Genomic DNA, 19,833 nt, shown 5'->3' with positions numbered 1-19,833 from the left:
TTATTGATTTTTTACAGAGAGGAAAGGAGAGGAATAGAGAGCTAGAAACATCGATGAGAGAGAAACATTGACCAGCTGCCTCCTGCACACCCCGCAACCACTGACATGCCCTTGACCGGAATGGAACCCGGGACCCTCCAGTCTGCAGGCCGACGCTCTATCCACTGAGCCAAACTGGTTTCGGCGATGTGTCCTGTTTTAAAGAGGGAAAATTGGGAGGAAAAACCAAGATGGTGGCCTAGGTAAGCACCTAAATTGCTGCCATGCATAATAATTTCAAAACAACAACTAAAAGATAGAATGGACATGATTCAAAACCACAGGAAATCTGGCTGAGTGGAAATTCTACAAAGAGAAAGAAAGAGAGAAGCTCACGGATCAGAGGAGCCACAAAGGCACTGAGGTATGGAGATGCACGCACAGAGAGGAAGGGCAGCTGAGTGCCTGGCTGGCGGGAAGGGAAAGGAAGCCCCTGACTGCATTGAACCCCAGCTCTGAGTGAAACTCTGTTGACCCAGGCTCATAAGGAGGGAGTCAGGACTGTAGAGAAAGGCACACAGAGACTCGGGGGAACTGCAGCGGGCAGGGTTCTGGAGACAGGAGTGCGCATGTGAGTGGGTGCAGAGAGGTCTGACTGTGGAGGTTGCTGCAGGCTTTCCAAAGTGGAAGGAGTTGGAAGCTCCTGACTGCACTGAATCCCAGTTTCGATTGCACTGAAATCCAGTTCCATGCGAGCCCCTGGGGGACACATGCTCTTACACTGGGAATCTGGACTGTCAGGTGGAAACTCAAGGGATCCATGGAAGGCAGAGGCCTGGAGGTGCATGCCCAAGGGCAGGGCTGATGGGAAGCCAAGACTGTCGGCTCAGCCCAGAGACTTTGTCCCATCCAACTGAGCACAGAGGCTTTTGCAATTTTGCAAGTCTGGTCCTATAAGGCTGTCTCCAATACAGAAGGTATCCCAGTGTAGACACAGCTGATACAGCCAATTGGCCTGGAGGTTAATTCCTCCCATTAATACCAACAACAATTAAGACTTAACTACAACAAGGCTGTCCACAGAGTCCACAAAGGGGAGCACCAAGAGTGTCCATGTCAGGTAACTGGGGAGGCTGATCCACCAGGTCATATAGGAAACCTATCACACAAAGCTACCCTACCAACTCAGGGAAGCAACAAAAATGCATAGTTAAAGAAAGAGACTACAAATTAAAGAAATGGAGGAGAACATATGACTAGATACAGAATTCAAAACCATGGTTATAAGATTTTTCAAGAATTTCCTAGAAAAGGCCAATAAATTTAATGAGACCCTCAAGGATATGAAAAAGGACCAATTAGAAATTAAACATACACTGACTGAAATTAAAAATATTATACAGAGACCCAATAGCAGACTAGAGGAACCCAAGAATGAAGTCAAAGATTTGAAATACAAAGAATCAAAGGACACTCAGCCAGAAAAGCTAAAAGAAAAAAGAATCCAAAAAATTGAAGATAGTGTAAGAAGCGTCTGGGACAACTTTAAGCATACCAACATCAGAATTATGGGGGTGCCAGAAGAAGAGAGAAAGCAAAATATTGAAAACCTATTTGAATAAATAATGACTGAAAACTTCCCCCACCTGGTGAAAGAAATAGGTTTACAAGTCCAAGAAGCACACAGAACCCCAAACAAAAGGAATCCAAAGAAGACCACACCAAGACACATTATAATTAAAATCCCAAGGGCAAAAGACAGAGAATATTAAAAGCAGCAAGAGAAAAGCAGTTAATTACCTACAAGGGAGCACCCATATGATTGTCAGCTGATTTCTCAACAGAAACTGTGCAGGCCAGAAGGGAGTGGCAAGAAATATTCAAAGTGATGAATAGCAAGAACCTACAAACAAGATTACTCTACCCAGCAAAGTTATCATTCAGAATTGAAGGGCAGATAAAGAGCTTCACAGATAAAACTAAAGTTCATCACCACCAAACCAGTATTATATGAAATGCTGAAAGGTATTCTTTATTCTTATTTTTTCTTTTTCTTTTATTATTTATTGATTATGGTATCACATAATTGTTCTCATCCCCCCATTCCCATCCCAAACCCCTCCCACATATGCCCCCACCTCCCTGTTGTCCATGGACACTGGTTAGGCTTATATGCATGCACATAAGTCCTTTGGTTGATCTCTCCCCCTTCCCCCCCACCCTCCCCTACCTTCCTTCTGAGTTTGAGAGTCTGATCGCTGCTTCTCTTTCTCTGGGTCTGTTTTTGTTCATCAGTTTATGCTGTTCATTATTTCCTCTAGATGTGTGAGATCATGTGATCCAAGAAATATCCTTGTAAGAACCTAAACTGAGAGAAGCCATAATGGTTATGCTGAATCAGTCTGTAGGGCCAACAGTTCTTTTGAGTCCCAATTTTAATGTTAAACAGTTCCTTATGTGTACATGTCAGCCATGATATTTCAGATCTGGTTGGTGGACAAATGGTGTTGATGCAGGTCCAACCATCTTTGGTTTGGTCCTGGGCATCCTTCAGTGACGCACAGCTGTTGTCTGCTAGTATGGCGAGGCGTCATCAATGTCTTCCATCTCTGAATTGTTTCTCCTCTGTCTGCATGGCTGGAGCACTTCTGTCTATTCTTTTCTGTTGCAGGAATCCAGATGGTGTTGGAGTTGTTTTCTGAAAATATATGAATATATTCTCGACCAAAAGTTAATAAAGGGATATTTTCTATAAATTTGATTTGGGAACCTTTTTCATTTTTTTCCCCCCAAATGATTTTTCTCTGGCTTGTTTTGACACCATGTGTGTATTTTCATGGGTATCTTGCTGTTAGTGTTTCGAATGAAGGCTAATTTTCTAAAGTACAAATTTTTTAGATGTAAATTATTTGCAGGATATTTTTCCTTACATGATATTCTTCCACTGACACCCCCTTTTTAATTTAAATAATAGGAGACTTTCAAAAATTTTATAAGGTAGTCTTGATAGCTTTTACATTTTAATTATTTGCGTTAAACTATGACTGCTTTAGGTTCATAACATGTCATGCAATTTTACCATGAGACGCTCTGCCAATAAGAATTTTTGTTAACACATTAGGAACAGCTTTTTGTACAGTATAATCAGTTTTTCTAGAATATTCATTTATTTCCATTAGCCACATTAATTTCCTCTGAGAAATTGGCTACTATTCAACTGTCAAACTCAACACTCTAGCAACAATCTTATTTACCATGTGTGTATTAGTGGAATTATTTGCCTTTTTGAGAAGGGCCTGAGCATTCCTGCTACTAGGCTGGATTTAGATATTAAAAACCCTCTTGCCCACACCATGGGTAGCAGACCTCTCAAACAAGTCTTGTTGCAGTGAGAGGGCAGCTGCTGTCAGCCAAGTCTCTGTTTGTTACCTGGGTCCCAATTTGAGCTGTGCATGGGAAGCGAAGCAGCCATGGGGGCAGGAGACCTCCCTCAGAAGGGGTGAAGGTTCAGGTGCCTGCCAAGTTGTGGGGTATTGGGGGGGTGGGTAAGGGTCTGTGCCTCGCCTCTGTTGAACCCCAAGTTCTCTCCTGATGGCCCTTCTGCGACTGTGCCTGTCTTAGGTTGTTCCTTCCCTGAGGAATCTTACCCATCTCTGGTTAACCAGCCATCCTCCAGGACCAAGCAGTGTGATGTGAGGTTCAGTACTATCTCCTTGGAAGCCTATACCTCCATGGCCCCACGCCCAGCACCTACCTCTGGGACCCCTTACCTGCTGGCGAGGCCCGGGCACTGATCTCATATTTTGGAGAACCCATGTTTCTTCTCCAGAGAGGGCCAGCTCACCCCACTGGACGGGAGAGAGATCCATGGTACCAGCCACCATGATGCTTCAGCCTCAGCATGAACTGAAAGCTCAGGCAACAGCTGAGGGCAACTGAACCACAAGAGGAGGGTCACTCTTGGCCAAAAGGGCAAGAGAGGCCAATATAGTATGTTCAGGTGCCTTCCCAGGGGGCTCTCTACACAGTGGAAGTGATGAAATCCTTTCATGTGGATTTTAAATTGCTGCCAGACATTCAAAGGATTGGTTTGTAAGTTTGTTTGGGATAATTGTACATTATGCTGTTTTAATTATAAAATTTTGAAAGGTATTCTTTAAGAAGAGGAAGAAGAAAGAAGTAAAGATAAAAATAATGAAAAATAAATACATATCTATCAACAAGTGAACTTAAATTCAAGCGAATTAAAAATCTGAGGAACAAACTGGTAAATATAATAGAATCAGGGGCAAAGAAAGGGAGTGGATTGATAATTATCAAGCGGAAAGGGGTGTGGGGATGCAGGAAAAGACTGGACTAAAATCATACACCTATGGATGAGGACAATGTGGGGGGGGGGAGGAAAGTGCAGAGCGTGGGGTGGGAACCTGGTAGATGGGAGCTATGGGGGGGAAAAGGAGAAACAATTACCCTATTTTCCAGCATATAAGACGACCCCCTAATTTTTACAGTTAAAACATAGGTTTAGGCCTATATTTGCTGTATAAAACTACCCCCCACTTCAAAGAAAAGACTTACTTTGCCGTCAAGATCTGCAGGTAATTTTTGTGCAATTTTGGTCTTTTGCCCCCGATTTTCGGTTGACTTTTTTTCGTTTCAAAAGTCGTCTTATACGCCGGAAAATACAGTATAATAATCTGAACAAAAAAGATTTTTCCTTTTCTTTTTTTTTTTTTTTACTAAATCTTTATTGTTTAGATTATTACAAATATTCCCCCCCCCCCGCCCCCCGACCTCAATTGTTTTCCTCCACCAGGTTCCCACCCCACCCTTACCCACCTGGGGCTGTCTATCAGAGCAATAGGGTAGTTCTGTTTTCCTACCGAACAAAAAAGCCAGCTGCATAATAGCTGTCCACCCCCTCTGCATGCCTGGAGTGAGCCAGTAGCGAACTCAGCCCGCCCTCATGCCACGAGTAAGCCAGCAGCAAACTCGGGCGGCTGCCTTTTCTCGTGCACAGATCTCTGCAACTTTACAGTTCTTGAGACTCAGCATGCCTTCTCTCTCCTTCCCAGATGGCAGAGCCTCCTCTCAGCCAGCCGTCTGGGTGCTTCAAGGCGACGTTTCCCCTGTTTTCCAGTTCTAAATTCAAAATTGTTGTGGTAGGCTGCTTTCAGTTATCTATCCTATGCCGCCATCTTGGTTTCTCTCAAAAATATTTTTTAGAAAAATGACAGCATTTGAGAGAATCAAAGATGGCTGCACAGGTAAACACCTAGCCGCAGCCGCACACAACAATTTCAATAAAATACAACTAAAATATAAAATGGACATTACCCAGAACTACAGGAAAGTCGACTGACTGGAAATTCTACAAAGAGAAGCAAGGAGAAAACCAGAAGGAAGCGCGGAGGAGCTGTAAAAGCCTAAGGTACGGAGACATGTGGCGCACTCGGAGAGGACGGAGCCGGAGAGGAGGGGCGGCTGAGTGCCTGGCTGGTGTTCCCTAGCGGGAAGGAGATAAAAGCTCCGGACTGTGCTGAACCCCAGACCCGACAGCGCGGAACCCCAGTTCTAGGCCAGACCCCGGGGACCCAGGCTCAAACAGAGGGAGCTGGGCTGTAAGGCGGAACCCCGGGGGAGCAACGAAAGGAGGTCCTGGAGGCGCGCACACGCAGAGAAGGGACGGTTGACTGTGCCACGGGATTGCCCTGGCGGGAAGGAGACAAAAGCTCCAGACTGCTCTGAACGCCACCTCCAACCCCACTTCCAACTGAACTGAACCCCAGTTCCGGGCTCATTGGGGGAGAGCCTAGACTGTTTGGTAGCAGGCGAAAATCGAGGGCACCTTTCTCTCAGAGGTGCTTGCAGCAAGTACTGAAGGACCGGGGGGAATACTGAGACTCAGGAGCCGCATAGGGCGTGGCTGATGGAAGCCAAGCTTGCAGGCTCCACCCTGAAACTCCGCCCCATCAGGGAAGCTGCAAAAATGCAACGAAATAGATCACAAACGAAAGAAATGGAGGACAAAAAGCGACTGGATATAGAGTTCAAATCTACGCTTATAAGGTTTTTTCAAGAATTTCCTAGAAAAGGTTGATAAGACCTATGAGGATATGTAAAGGGATCAACTAGAATTAATAAGGAATCAACAAGAAATAATAAGGGATCAACAAGAAATAATAAGGGATCAACAAGAAACAAAGAATACATTGTCTGAAATAAAAAATATTATACAGTCCTAAAAACAGAATGGAAGATTGCAAGAATCAAGTCAAAGATTTGGAACATAAAGAGCCAGAAGACACTCCTCTGCAGAAGCAAGAAGGCAAGAGAATCCAGAAAATTGAAGATAATGTAAGAAACCTCTGGGACAACTTCAAGCGAACCAACATCAGAATTATGGGGGTCCCAGAAGATGAGAGAGAGCAAGATATCGAAAACATACTGAAAGAAATAGTGACAGAAAACTTCCCCCACCTGGTGAAAGAATTAGACTTACAAGTCCAGGAAGCGCACAGAACTCCAAACAAAAGGAATCCAGAGAAGACCACACCAAGACACATCATATTTAAAATTCCAAGAGCAAAAGACAAAGAGAGAATATTAAAAGCAGCAAGAGCAAAGCAGGTAGTTACCTATAAAGGAGCACCTATACGATTATCAGCTGATTTCTCAACAGAAACCATGCAGGCCAGATGGGAATGGCAAGAAATATTCAAGGTGATACGTAACTATCAACAAGTGAATCTAAAAACCAAGGAAATTAAAAACAAAACAAAACTGAAGAACAATATTAACTGTTGAATATAGCAGAGTCAGAGGTATGGAAGGGGAGTGAACTGACGATTCTTGGGGAAAAGGGGAGAGAAGGATGTGGGAAGAGACTGAACATAAACTGTGCACCTATGGATGAGGACAATGGGGGGTGGGGAAAGGGCAGAGGGTGGGGTGGGAACCTGGTGGAGGAGAGCAATGGAGGAGCGGGGGGAAAGAGGAACATTTGTAATAATATGAACAATAAAGATTTATTAAAAAAATAAAAAAATAAAATGACAGCATCTATTGCATAAAATATATTTTTTTAAATTAAAAAAATAAAAAATAAAAATAAAAAGGGCAAATAGGTGGCTTAGTTTATTTTATTTTTAAAAAATTTTCTTTATTGATTAAGGTATCACATATTTGTCCTTAATCCCCCATTCCATAAATGGCTTTGTTTAAATGCATTATAGGAGCATTTAACATCTTGCTGCTTAGTAATTGTCATCAATTTGGCTCAAATACAGGTACTGGGGATACAGTGAAAATGAGTTTGACAAGGTTCCTGCTTTCATGGAGCTATTTTGAGAGGCTCACAGGACACCTGCGTAGCTGAGGCTCTGCATCTTATGCGGTCAATCTGGACAGATATGTGTATGAAGTTCCCTTCCCTGCTGATAATGGTATTTGTGACACTGGGAAGTATAAAGAAGTCACGAAATAATGTGGACTTGGGTACAATGGTGGCATAGTGACCTCAGTTAATCTCTTTGCATCCTCATTTCCAACCATTGTCACTTATGTAATGGACACATCAAGACGTATCAACCCAGTGACCTTCCTGTACAATATGCTCTATGTCTGCAGTATCTTGTACAAAACCAAGCTACCTTTCATTGTGGTCATGGATAAAACTAACATCACTGATCTGCAGTGGAATGGATGCACAATTTTGAAACTTTCTGAGATGCCTTGAATCAAAAGACTACATATGTCAGTAACCTGACTTGTTCAATGAGCTTGGTATTAGATGAATTTTACAGCTCACTCAGGGTGGTAGGTGTATACTATTTTAGTACTGGCTCAGATGAATAGATTGTGCAAGTCACCAGTGCTGTAATGACTAGGATAGTTTTTAACTTTATTGTAAGCCTGCCTGTCATAATTTCAAATAAGTAAGTTATATAATCACAAATAGACTCACTCTATTCATCAGAGAGGTTTAAAGTTACATGTCCAAACCTGTCTCAGTAGGGAGGTGATATTGTACTCAAGTTTCCCCTGTATACATATCTAGTAACCAGATATAGAGCCAAGCCCCGTTTGTATTGTACTATTTTTTGTACTAGAGTCCTGGTGCACAAAATTTGTGCACGAGGGAGGGGGTGTCTCTCAGCCCAGCCTACACCCTCTTGCAATCTGGGACACCTTGGGGGATGTAAACTGGCAGTTAGACATTCCTCTCGCAATCTGGGACCACTGACTCCTAACTGCTCGCCTGCCTGCCTGCCTGCCTGCCCCTAAGCACTCTGCATGCCTGATTGCCCCTAACTTCTTACCTGCCTGCCTGATCACTCCTAACCACCCTGCCTGGGCCCTGCCACTGCTGCTTCATCCAGAATGAAGTCCAGAAGGTTGTTTGCCTCCCTGGTCTAATTAGCATATTATGCTTTTATGATTATAGATTGTACTTTGACCTTAATGCAAAGTACCCCTGGTGATTTACTCAAAGGTCATGGATTTGGGTTAGGTGTACATTCCATATATAACAGTAATGGTAAGGGTTTACTTTACCTCTATTTTTCACAGTATCTTAAAATGTGGCACATTTCTCTTGAGGAATTTTATCCTTCCCTGCAAAGGTTCTGAAAGTGTGGTCTCTGGACCAAAAGCATAAACATCAGCAGGAAATTGTTAGACTGGAGACCTGAGTCAGAAACTGGGGGTGGGGCCCAGCAATCTGTTTGAATCACTGCTCTAACTCAAACAGCCTGTGACAATTCCAGGCCAGGTGAATTTCAGGTATCAATCCTCATATGTCCTGCTTTATCAGAGTACCCTACCTTTCACCATCTGGTGTCTATTCTACAATTTAAACATTCTAAAAATGAAAGAATTTAATTTTACCAAAAATAAACGTATTACAGAAAAATCTGGGCATTATAAATCAGATTCGACACATAAGCAATCTTTTAGCTAAAAAAAAAAAAAAAGTAAATTGCTCCAAATTCAATGTTTTAATTTTGAGAAGGAAGATCTAGTCATTGAACCTGTGTAAGGAGATGGCCTGAGGCCTGCTAAGTCAGGTTGCAGTTTTCATTGTATTCAATACAACCAGATAGATAAATACAATTTTTAGAATTTTCAAATTTTTCTCGTTCATATCTCAGTCAATGGGTCTCACACTTCTGGATTTTAGTTGTCCAATATGCTAGCCATTAGCCATATACAAAATACTAGAGACGCGGTGCACAAAATTTGTGCACTTGGGAGGTGGGGCCCCTCAGCCCAGACTGTGCCCTCTCAGTCTGGGAGCATTCGGGGTTGCCTGTTCCCTAAGCCTGTTCCCTAAGCCAGCAGTTGGACATCCTTGTCACTGCCGCTGCGCTTGCCAGCTGTGAACCTGGCTTCTGGCTGAGTGGCACTCCCCCTATGGGAGTGCACTGACCACCAGGGGGCAGCTCCTGCATTGAGCTCTGCTCCTTGGTAGTCAGTGAGCATCATAGTGATAGGTTACTCTGTGGTTCAGCCAATTTGCATATTAGCCTTTTATTATATAGGATATTCACAATCATGATCAGTTTCCATTAGACTTCATTCTTCCACAACTCTCCCCCCAAATAATGGTGGGGTTAAAGTTACAGTTTTTCGCTACTAAATGCATGGTGATCAAATCTGCAACCATGACCTCAATACTATTATTTTCTATGTGACAGATTCAGATTTTATCTATAAGAATGGGTACAAATAAGTTCGAAGAGACAGCATGTTAAGACAAACAACATTTTATAAAGAAATGCTTATGTATAAAAATATAATCAAGAGCATCAATTTGGTTTAAAGCAACTGTTACCTTAGCACCTATTAGAAAATCAAACAATGGAATGCATTCACTGATATATTTATTACAAATATACATTGATACACTAATGTAAACAAACATGATATAGTAAACCTTTAATATATTGGTGTTAGGGGCAAGGTGGCACTCATAAACTTGGGTGTTTTAATCAGTGAGATACTATTTATCATTGGACTCACAGTGAACATGATTTGATTTGTAGTAATTGCATCTGAGACCACATATTAAGTTGCTTGATAAAGGGGTTTTATTTTTCAAAATAACCCTTCATTATAACAAAAATCTCTAATAAGGAAAATCAGATAATTTAAAACAAAAGGTCTTTTACACACTACTCTGATGATCAATAATTTGAACCCCAAGGTCCTCTTGTGGAAATTCTGGTTTGCAAAAGCTGTGGGAGACCATTAAATTCAGGAGCCCAGTTACAGGAAATACTGATCTCTAAAATTTCATGGCCTCACATGCTATGGGGCCTTATGGATCTAATTTAATAGAGGATGTGCAGGCCCAATTGTAAGACAAATCAGCTCCAACTATTTCACACATTTATAAGCATAGGAGCTATTGTATTCACCACTGGATAAAACTTCTGGGTAGCCACTGAAATTAGGCAACTTGTATGGTAATCCAAGGTGAATGGTGAGGTTAAGGCTTCCACATTAAAATCAGTTGGAATATGGTGCAACCATGAACATGGGGGAAAACTTCAAAATTTGAATAGGTAAAATTAGGAAAGACTCAACTCAGGTTAAGTGAAACTGCCCAATTGCCAAAAGTTTTTCAAAGGAGACTTCCACAGAACTCATTTGCCCACCAAAAGTAAATAAATTTAAATTGATATAGTTTGACTGAGACAGCTGAGAGGTTAACTGGGAAACAACACAGTTAAATGACATTACATTCCTCATAGTCACCACTTGAATTTCAGTATCTGCATAGAGAAGTACAGTGCGTTACATTGAAATTGCATATGCTGAGGAATGCCATTAGATTATTAAACTCTATTAATTGTCAATTTTTCTCTCAAAGATAGATGTCAACTTCCACTTTTACATTGGTTGGGAACATTTCTTTTGTTGGTTGTGTATTCTGAGAAAGCAAAATCACTGGCACTTGCAGAGGCTTACAACATAAACCAACATTAGAAGTAATGGAAACATAGCTAAAACTTTTACTTTAATCACAAATTAACAACTAGAGATTCATTTGTATATCTTAGAAAGCTAAAAAGGCATGTTAAATTTTTAACCAGTCAGCAAAAATATGTGCCACAGATTTTAATGTTCATAATTTAGAATTTATCACATAATTATATTTATAAATATATGCCTGATTTGCAAAATTATTCTTAAAACACTTCTTTCCAACATGTTTGAAATTTTCATATATGTTTTAAGGAAAAAACTCTCCCTATTTAAATTTTAATGTGTGATTAAACCAGTGTCACCAAACGGAAAAAGAGAAATAAAAGGAAACATACTGCTGTATTGGATATTATTTGTAGTTGTTACTACAAATGACAAAATATGTCCTATACAGTGATCATATACATGCTCTTATTTTATTTCTCAGTCATTGTCAGAAACATTTGGAGGTAAGAAAACCAATGCATCAGTGAAAATATGCCCAAATGCCCTAAGACGGTATACTCCATACATCATCACATGCATCTGATTAGGAGTCAGTCCATTAAAAGTAACAGCCATATCTGAACAGCATCCTTCTACTACCTGGTTGGGTTTATTAGCCATTGCCTCTTTAATAAAAAGCCCAACAGATTTGGTATTAAATATATCTTTTCCTTGAGAATCTTCTGCATTTTCTGCACGCACTCCTGCATTTTTCAGGCAGACTGCTAGCTGCTTATCTTCAGATATCTTCCAAATCATCCCTCCCTGTTCAGAACACTTTTCAGGGAAACTTAAAAGTCTGTTAAGTCTTTTCATTGATTCGATACTTAAGACAATTCCTCCTTCCACAGTCACATAATCAAGGTCTCCAGATTTTATAGCGTGGCCTAGATAGAAAGGTTGTGATGGATCCTTTCTTAACAAAAAATACTTTAAATTTTCAATAATAGCAAATGTTGAGGGGCGTGCAAGGAAGAACCAGTTGTAATGGTCTCTATATTTATCAAAGGCGTATTTGTAAGCTTTTCTCATCATTAACCACATGTCATCTGTTTCCATGTTAATTGACTCAAACACTTTAACCTTTTCAGAACTGAAGAACTCTGCTTTGTCACAGTGTTTGGTCCAAGTCTCCTTCACTGCAGCCCAAAGACTCACATCTTTAGGTTTTACAAGGATGATGCAGTATACCCGAAAGCTCTTACTGAGCTCCATGCGTTCCTTCTCTGAAATTTTCAAGATATCTTCTTTATTAGGAGCTTGTAGGTGATGATGCTCATGGTGGTACATTTTATTTCCATTACCAATCTTAATATGTCCTAGCATAGTGATTAAGGCACAGAAAATGCTTCCCAGCATCATACCCTTCAAAAATGAACTGCTTTCAGAAAGCATTTTTCCTATAAAGAAGAAAAAAATTCTTAGAGGATACTTAACAGAAAAATATTGTCTACTGATTTGATTTGGTATTCCTTATACAAATATCTTTTGCTCAACAATAAAAGAAGGTTCCCAAGTTTGAAATAAGTTAGCTGCATATAGTACCAAGGAGTCTAGAAATCATGAGCTTCCAATTTATACTGTTCAATATAAACTGGAACTTTGTAGCAACACTTCTAGACAGAATTTTTCTAGGAGGCTATTTTGGTACTTCATCTATGGGGACTTAATTAACCAAGTACTAAATCAAAGCATTAACCCGAGAAACCAATTTTACATAGGTTACCTGTTTATAATTCCCTTTAAAGGAAGTTTGTTTCATAAGTTTGCATTATATTATTTAAATACCTCTGCAGATATAAATAGACTTTTATATCAAAACTTTCAATTGAACAGATAATACCACCAACAACGAACAAATCACCAATGGTATCTGCGTTGGCATTTTTTGTTCTCAACTTCGGCTTTATTTAACTGATGGCTGCTGTCCTTAGGTGTTCTGAGTATATTTAAAACAAATTTCTTGAGATTGACACCATATATGTTAATATTTACCCTTTTGTTCCTAAGACTAAATGGTTTCCAGTAAGTATCCCAACTAAAAGATGCAATAAAAGCCCATAAAGAAAATAGTTAATTTATTTGCATAAGAACTCAGTCAATATAGGCATATCTAGGAACCATTAAGGACCATTTTACTTCCTCCCAAGGCATTTTCTTATTTTGGAGGGCAGTAAAAGGGGTGAGGTCCACATTTTTATTTCAATTAGAAATTAAAAGAAAAGCCAACATTAAATACAACTATTGAGATGTTCCCAATCTTCTCCCTTCCCCTCCTCCCCCATCTCCACAAGAAATGGTTCTATTTAGCTACTGAGATTTTTCCATTTGACTCTTAAAATTGAAAGGGGTCTTAGAAGCTACTTAATGTCATTTCTCATTTTACAGATAGGGAAACAGAGGGTCAAAAGAGTTCAAGTAACTGACCCAAAGTCACATAGTCAATGATAGAATTGAAGTAGAAATCAGATCTCTTGACATCAGTTTAATGTGTTTTTTCTATTACAGAATAATGATCTCAACAATGCTTCTACTCATATTATCGATAACTTAATAAACAAGTTACAGAATAACCTTGTTTTCCTACAAATGAAAAAAAATGTTGGACTTGTTAACCACAATTGCCATTTTGCACACATTACTATATAGCTACAAGCAAACCATCTCTTGATTTTCTTCCAGAGGAAATGGACTTTGACTTCTATTAGAAAGACAGGTGTGGGATAGCGTGGCAGATGTAATTCCTTAGTGGGGGTGGGAGGTGGGGAAAAAGGACGGTTTCTTGTGTCACCTACAGAACTTGTTAAATAAACACAGCTCTAAGGAGGAAAACAAAATTGACAGGAAACAAAGTCTACCTAATATTATAATTGTCAGATGCACTCTATAATTTAGAGAAGATTTTGTGATTTCATCTTCTGGCCAATATGTGATAATTCACATGTCTCCCAGCTTGATAATAGAATATGTATGTCAGAATTCTTCCTATGGGGATACTAGTCATGTATTACTTGCACTAAGGAATAGGTGTTTTTTCTATTAAGGGAGACAAAAAAGTTTACACTGGAGATGAACATGATGGGATATTTGGTGCAGAGGAGAGGGAAACTTAAAACGGCGCAGGGCACAAATAAAGCAAATCTTACCCGAGTGGCTTTTGAGATGCATCTTTTCAGGTGAAGATAGTTGGAGTGGAATATGGAAAAGGGAGGAGGATTAAATGGAGACCAGAAGTGAGAGGGAAGTAATGGTCACCTTAAGACCCCACTGAAGGGCCAAGAAGTGCCTCCAGGAAGGTGGCTCTAAGTACCTCTCCCCTGACCCCCAACTACTCCTCCCACTGCACCTGCCCGGGGAACCCCTGCCTAGAGCATGCTGGGAGTAGGCTAGGGCCCGGCCACCCTGGAAAAAGAGGGGCGGGGGCGGGTCCCTCTGGGGGTCGCTCTGGGTGCGGGCTGATGCCCAGGCACTCACCGGCGTCTAGAAAGACTCAGGGGTGGGAAAGAGCAGCTGCACAAGGCTTTTCTCTCACGTTCTCGTGCCCCTCGGTTATGGTCTTGCTCTCGGCCGGGCTGCTCTACACGTAGGCGGTGTCCTCTCGTTGGTTTCGCTCAAAGTGGGCAGGGCCAGGAAGTGGACGCCGGGAAGGCGGGGCGCGAGGCGGCGGGCCCGCGGGGAAGGGGGAAGGGCGGCGCGCACGCAGCACGCTCTTTTCCCCGCCCCCGGCGGGGTCAGAGAAGCGCATCCTGCAGGCGTGTCCTGCGCGCTGCTGGGTACCCAATGGGACCTCCGCAGAGGATAACTAGCGAGAGCGTTGCTCTTGCAGTGCTAGCTAGTGTCAGATTTGTTCATGTTTTCTCTGAGGTTTTGCCGACGTTATCGCACCCGCTAATTAACAGAGGGTGCTCAGCCCGGTACTCCTGGGCTGGGACGAAAATGCAAGGCAGAGAAATAGTTATCAAATTATGAGGGCAAGGATTCGCTGTGGTTATTGGAATGGCATCTGAAGCCTCAGTCTGGAATCCAAGCCTGTCTTCACTGGCTGTGGTATGCTGGGAAAGTTACTTCACCTTGCTATACCCCAGGCCCCTTCTTTGTAAACTACGGAAAATATCACGGTAGTGCTATCTCATAGGAAATTAAATGAGATGGTGCATATGATTCCATCAGCAAAAGACCAAGCATAAAGTAAGCATTCGTTAAATGTTGGCTATTATTTTCACCCCTGCATCACGAGTAGTTTGCCTAGTGCTAGTAGTAGACAATATATATTTGTGGAATTAATGAATGCTAGAGCTACAGAAGAGGAAGCAGGAGTAGAATATGGCACTTCCTAAAGGTTACAGAGAAATTAAAGCCAATGGTGGGATTAGAAGCCAGGTCACCTAATTAAAAGTGCAGAACTCTCCCCTGAACATGTTATCTGCCTTTTAAAATTATTTTTTTGTGGCAGATAGGCACAAATTCTGTAGATGGAAGGTTTCAAGAAGCACTGAAACAATGGACAAATAGATTTTAGGCATTTAGTATCTTGGTAGCACTACACTAAATTCTGGAGTTAGAGTGATGAACAAAATTAGCCACCCCCAACCCCCTTTTTGGAGCTCTCAGCTTGGCAGGGAAGAAAGACAATTCATTATAAACAGTGAAAATGGTGTTACGTTCTTTTAAAAAATATATATTTTACTGATTTTTTTTACAAAGAGGAAGGGAGAGGAATATAGAGTTAAAAACATTGATGAGAAACATTAATAAGCTGCCTCCTGCACACCACCCACTGGGGATGTGCCTGCAACCAAGGTATGTGCTCTTGACTGGAATCAAACCTGGGATCCTTCAGTCCACAGGCTAACGCTCTATCCACTGAGCCAAACTGGTCAGGGCATGTTACGTTCTTTAAAGGGATACAAAAACCAATTTTAGTACTGGTAAGTCTGCAGAGTATCTTCCCTATATTTTGTTAAATAATGTATATCATCTATTTTCACATCATATATATACATATGTACATGGTTAAGTGAAACGAGTTGCAGAATAATGTGTATAGTATGATTATACTTTGGTGAAAGCAAACAAAATTTTATATATGTACACATATTTTTTTTATCTGTTTGTATGAGCAAGGGGAGTTGTGGGAGGCTCCTCAGCAGGCTGTTACTATTTATTACATCAGAAAGTCCAGGTATGGGTGATTAGTTTTGTCTTTATACTACTAGTACATCCTTGTATTGTGTTGTTCCACTGGTTATAATAAGCATTTGTTATTTTTGAATTTGAAGAATAGCTAATAGAGGGAACTTTAAAATTTGAGGGACAATATGGATAAGAGGAAGAGAAACCAATAAAAATACCCTTTAAATAATGAGATCTTACTTTTTGTGACAGCATGGATGGACTTGGAAGGTATTATGGTAAATGAAGTAAGTCAGACAGAGAAATACAAATACCATATGATTTCACTTATATGTGAAATCTAATGAAAAAAATAAACAAAGTAGGAACAGACTCATAGATACAGAGAACAGACTGATAGCTGTCAGAGGGAGAGGGTTGGGGGCCTGGTTGAAAAGGTGAAGGAATTAAGCAGTACAAATTGGTAGTTACAGAATAGCCACAGATATGTAAATTATAACATAGGGACTAGAGTCAATAATATTGTGATAACTATGAATGGGGCCAAATGGTACTTGAAACAGTGGGGGAGCCACTCTGTAAAGTACATGATTTTTTAACCACTTTGCATCTGAAATTAATACAGAATAATGTTGAATATATACTACCCTGTTTCCCCGAAAATAAGACAGTGTCTTATATTAATTTTTGCTCCCAAAGATGCACTAGGTCTTATTTTCAGGGGATGTCTTATTTTTCCATGAAGAAAAATACAGTACAAATTTATTGTTAAATGAAAATGAAGGAAATTTATTACCTGTACATGGTACGGTAGTACGGTAGTTGTCAACACAAACCAGACAAACTGTGAATCCTACAGTATCAAAAATTTACTCATTTATTCAATGACAATCATGTCATCATCATCATAACAATCCAATTCCTGAATTTCCTGGTGAATTTCTTGTGACTCCATTTCTTTCAGAATCAGTGGACCAAATCTCTCATGTTTAGCAATAGCACTGTCTTTAAATGAGTACTTCTTGTCAAGGTAGCCTGCTCGCAGTGCATTTGCAATGCAACTGTCGGTGATTTTCTCCCATGAATTCTTCACCCAAGTCACAACTTCTTGCAGTTTAGGTTTCACAAAGTTTCCACGCTGATTTCTCTCCATTCTATTTTCAATGTAGTCATTAATTTCCATGCGCAAATTGTCTTTGAATGGCTTGTTTATTGCAATATCAAGATTCTGGAGATAGGCCGTCATTCCTGTGGGAATCATTATCTGATCTATTTTTCTTTCGTGAAGAAATGTCTTCATGTCTTTAGTGCGGTGAGTGCTGGCTGCATCCCAGACTAGCAGACCTCTTTGGCTCCCTCGCATAACAAGCGGCAGCATTAAATCGACCCACTTCCTTATAACTGCTTGTGTGGCCCAGGCTTTTTCAGTTTCAAGAATAAAAACGCCCAAAACACGTTCAATCTTTTTCTTCTTGCCCTTAGAAATGATTAAATGTGGGATTTTAGTGCCATCCAGACGAATTGCCAAAATACAGGAAACACGTGCACTTTCGTAAGCAGTGCAGGGAATGTATACTAAGGAGAAATCCTGCTGTTCAATTGTTGTTTGAGATGATTGGTGCATAAACACTGCAGTTTCATCCATAACAATCATATTGGTAAGATTGTATTTAGAGAAGTCAGCATCATCAATAAAGGACTTGAATGCAAGTGCTCGCTTCATAAACTGAGTATCTTCCAACCTAAACAATGTTGTACCGGTAGATCTTCTTAAAGACAGTTCACTTCGCTGAAGGAAATTATCCAGCCAGTGTTGTGATGCTTTGAAGTCTTCGGGGGCTATGTCAAACTGTGGTGCCATTGCAAGGGCAAATTCTTGAATCTGAGCCCTATTCACAACCAAAGCCTCTGCTCTCCTGTCAACAACCCATTCACAGATCAGGTCTTCCAGCTCGGAAAATAATGGTTGCCGACCTGATCTACACTTGTGCTTTTTAGCATTTCCCTTGTCCACTTGTTCAATGAGGTTACTGTACTCTGCTCGCCATTTTCGGACCAATCGGATACTAAACATCTTCTTTTTGCAGAAAGCAGTAAGATTTTTGGCCCCAAGAGTCTTCCACAATTCCTTTCTTGTACTCCATGGAGTAGCTTTTTCTTTATGCGCTCATTTCTAGGGGTAAAAAAATGGAATTGGGGTATCAAGGTGGGAGGAGGGGGGTCACTTAAAATGACACAGGGGGGATCAGAGGGGGGAATCAAAATGGCACAGGAGAATCAGAGGGGGGATTACCATTTTAGTAACCCCTTTTGATCCTCCTGTGTCATTTGATTGCCCCCTCTGATCCTCCTGTGTCATTTTAAGTGATTCCCCTCCCCCCACCCCTGTGCCACTGAACACCTTCACCAGACATCCCCCCTACCCCTTTATCAGACATTTACCCCCTGGGGCCTGCCTGGGGACTGTCACTGGGCTTGCTGGGGCCTGGATCTGGGCTGGAGCAGGGTCTGGCACTGACGGGGAACCTTCAGTCATCATGAGGGCAGCCGCGAGCATCAGGTAGTGTCACCAGAGACAGACCAGCACTCACCACCTTCACCGCTTCCCATCCGCTGTAATCCTCCTGTTCTTCTACACGCATCTGGGAAAGTCTCCTCCTCTCTCCCGCCCCGCGCTCACCACTCACTCTGACCTCCGCTCCGCCTCCACACAGCAGTGACGTCAGGACTCCGCGTAAAGTCACTGGTTGCTAGACACCAGTCGGGGCGGCCCTAGCGACCAGTTTACAGTAAATTAATTTTCATTCTGACACAGAGTTTAGGGGGGGACCTTATTTTCGGGGGGATGCCTTATATTTCACTCAGAAGGAAACCTGTAAGTAGGTCTTATTTTCAGAGGATGTTTTATTTTCGGGGAAACACGGTAATTGGAAATTTTAAAAAAGAAATTAAAAAAAAGAAACTAACTAGAAGAAAAGTAATTCAGGGACAGAACATTTGGGATAACCTAATGAGCAGCCTATGCACTGTATATAAGACAGAAAAATAACATGCAATTAATGTCTGCTAAAATTAAGAATATTTATACTCTTTGGCCCAGCAAACCCACTTCTTGTGATCTCTCACCCAGAAATTAAAGCACCAAAATGTAAGGCTTAATGTATTGTTATTTATAATAGCACAAGTAGGTAATATCCATCAATAAGAGAATGGTTGAATTAATTATGGTGCATCCATGTAGTGAAATAGTAAGCATAAAATAAACATCTTATATCAGTAACCTGCATTAAACAATTCACTAAACACACTAATCTGGACCTTGTGGGGGGAGGGTTACTTTTGAGTTTGGTTGCCTTTATGTACCCAGTAGGTAAAGCAGAATTGCATTCAAAACTGACAACACTGCATTTTTGGTAAAGCCCTCCTGCCAAGTACATGCATTATTCAGCGTGAGAAGTGATTAATATCTAGTAATTGGCGCTTCACTTGCATATGAGTGCTCAAATTTTCAAAACCACAGGGAAGGCCTTTGGGAAATGAACATGGCTTTCTACAACAGTTCACTGGAATAATAAATATTGAAGAAAATCTAAGTTGGATTGTTTTCTACATAACATCTTTTTGGAGAGTTAAAAATGTCTTCTGTGTTTACCAACATTAAGTACCTGTGGTATATGTACCTATTCTGCCTAGAGTTTCACAACTCTTCATTTTCAATAAACAAATTCATTGTCTGAGCAAATT

The 19,833-nt window shown here is 40.9% G+C and overlaps 1 protein-coding gene across 2 annotated transcripts; it reads right to left on the bottom strand.

Moving 5' to 3' along the window:
- Nucleotides 1-9,730: 9,730 nt before the first annotated feature.
- On the bottom strand, nt 9,731-14,593 carry C1GALT1C1 (C1GALT1 specific chaperone 1). Of its 2 annotated transcripts, XM_084870411.1 has the most exons (3): nt 14,431-14,593; nt 14,103-14,124; nt 9,731-12,356 (listed from the first exon to the last, which is right to left on the bottom strand). In XM_084870411.1, the coding sequence occupies exons 2-3, from the start codon at nt 14,122-14,124 to the stop codon at nt 11,395-11,397; spliced, it is 984 nt and encodes a 327-aa protein (XP_084726537.1). In that variant the 5' UTR covers nt 14,431-14,593; the 3' UTR covers nt 9,731-11,394. The 2 variants fall into 2 exon arrangements, with proteins under 2 accessions (XP_084726537.1, XP_084726538.1); XM_084870412.1 differs by lacking the exon at nt 14,103-14,124 and having other exon boundaries at nt 14,431-14,592.
- Between the last annotated feature and the right edge of the window lie 5,240 nt (nt 14,594-19,833).

Source organism: Pipistrellus hanaki (genome assembly GCF_964339955.1).
Source record: "Pipistrellus hanaki genome assembly, chromosome: X".
Taxonomy (NCBI): Eukaryota; Metazoa; Chordata; class Mammalia; order Chiroptera; family Vespertilionidae; genus Pipistrellus; species Pipistrellus hanaki.
Note: the sequence above shows the minus strand (reverse complement) of the source record. Positions and strands in the feature narration are given on the sequence as shown.

Excerpts from the sequence above, each read along its gene's own strand:
- C1GALT1C1 (XM_084870411.1), bottom strand. The coding sequence starts at position 14,124 with ATGCATCTCAAAAGCCACTCGG. Across the intron at positions 12,357-14,102 it reads GCATCTCAAAAGCCACTCGG|GAAAAATGCTTTCTGAAAGC; the intron begins GTAAGATTTGCT and ends TCTTCTTTATAG.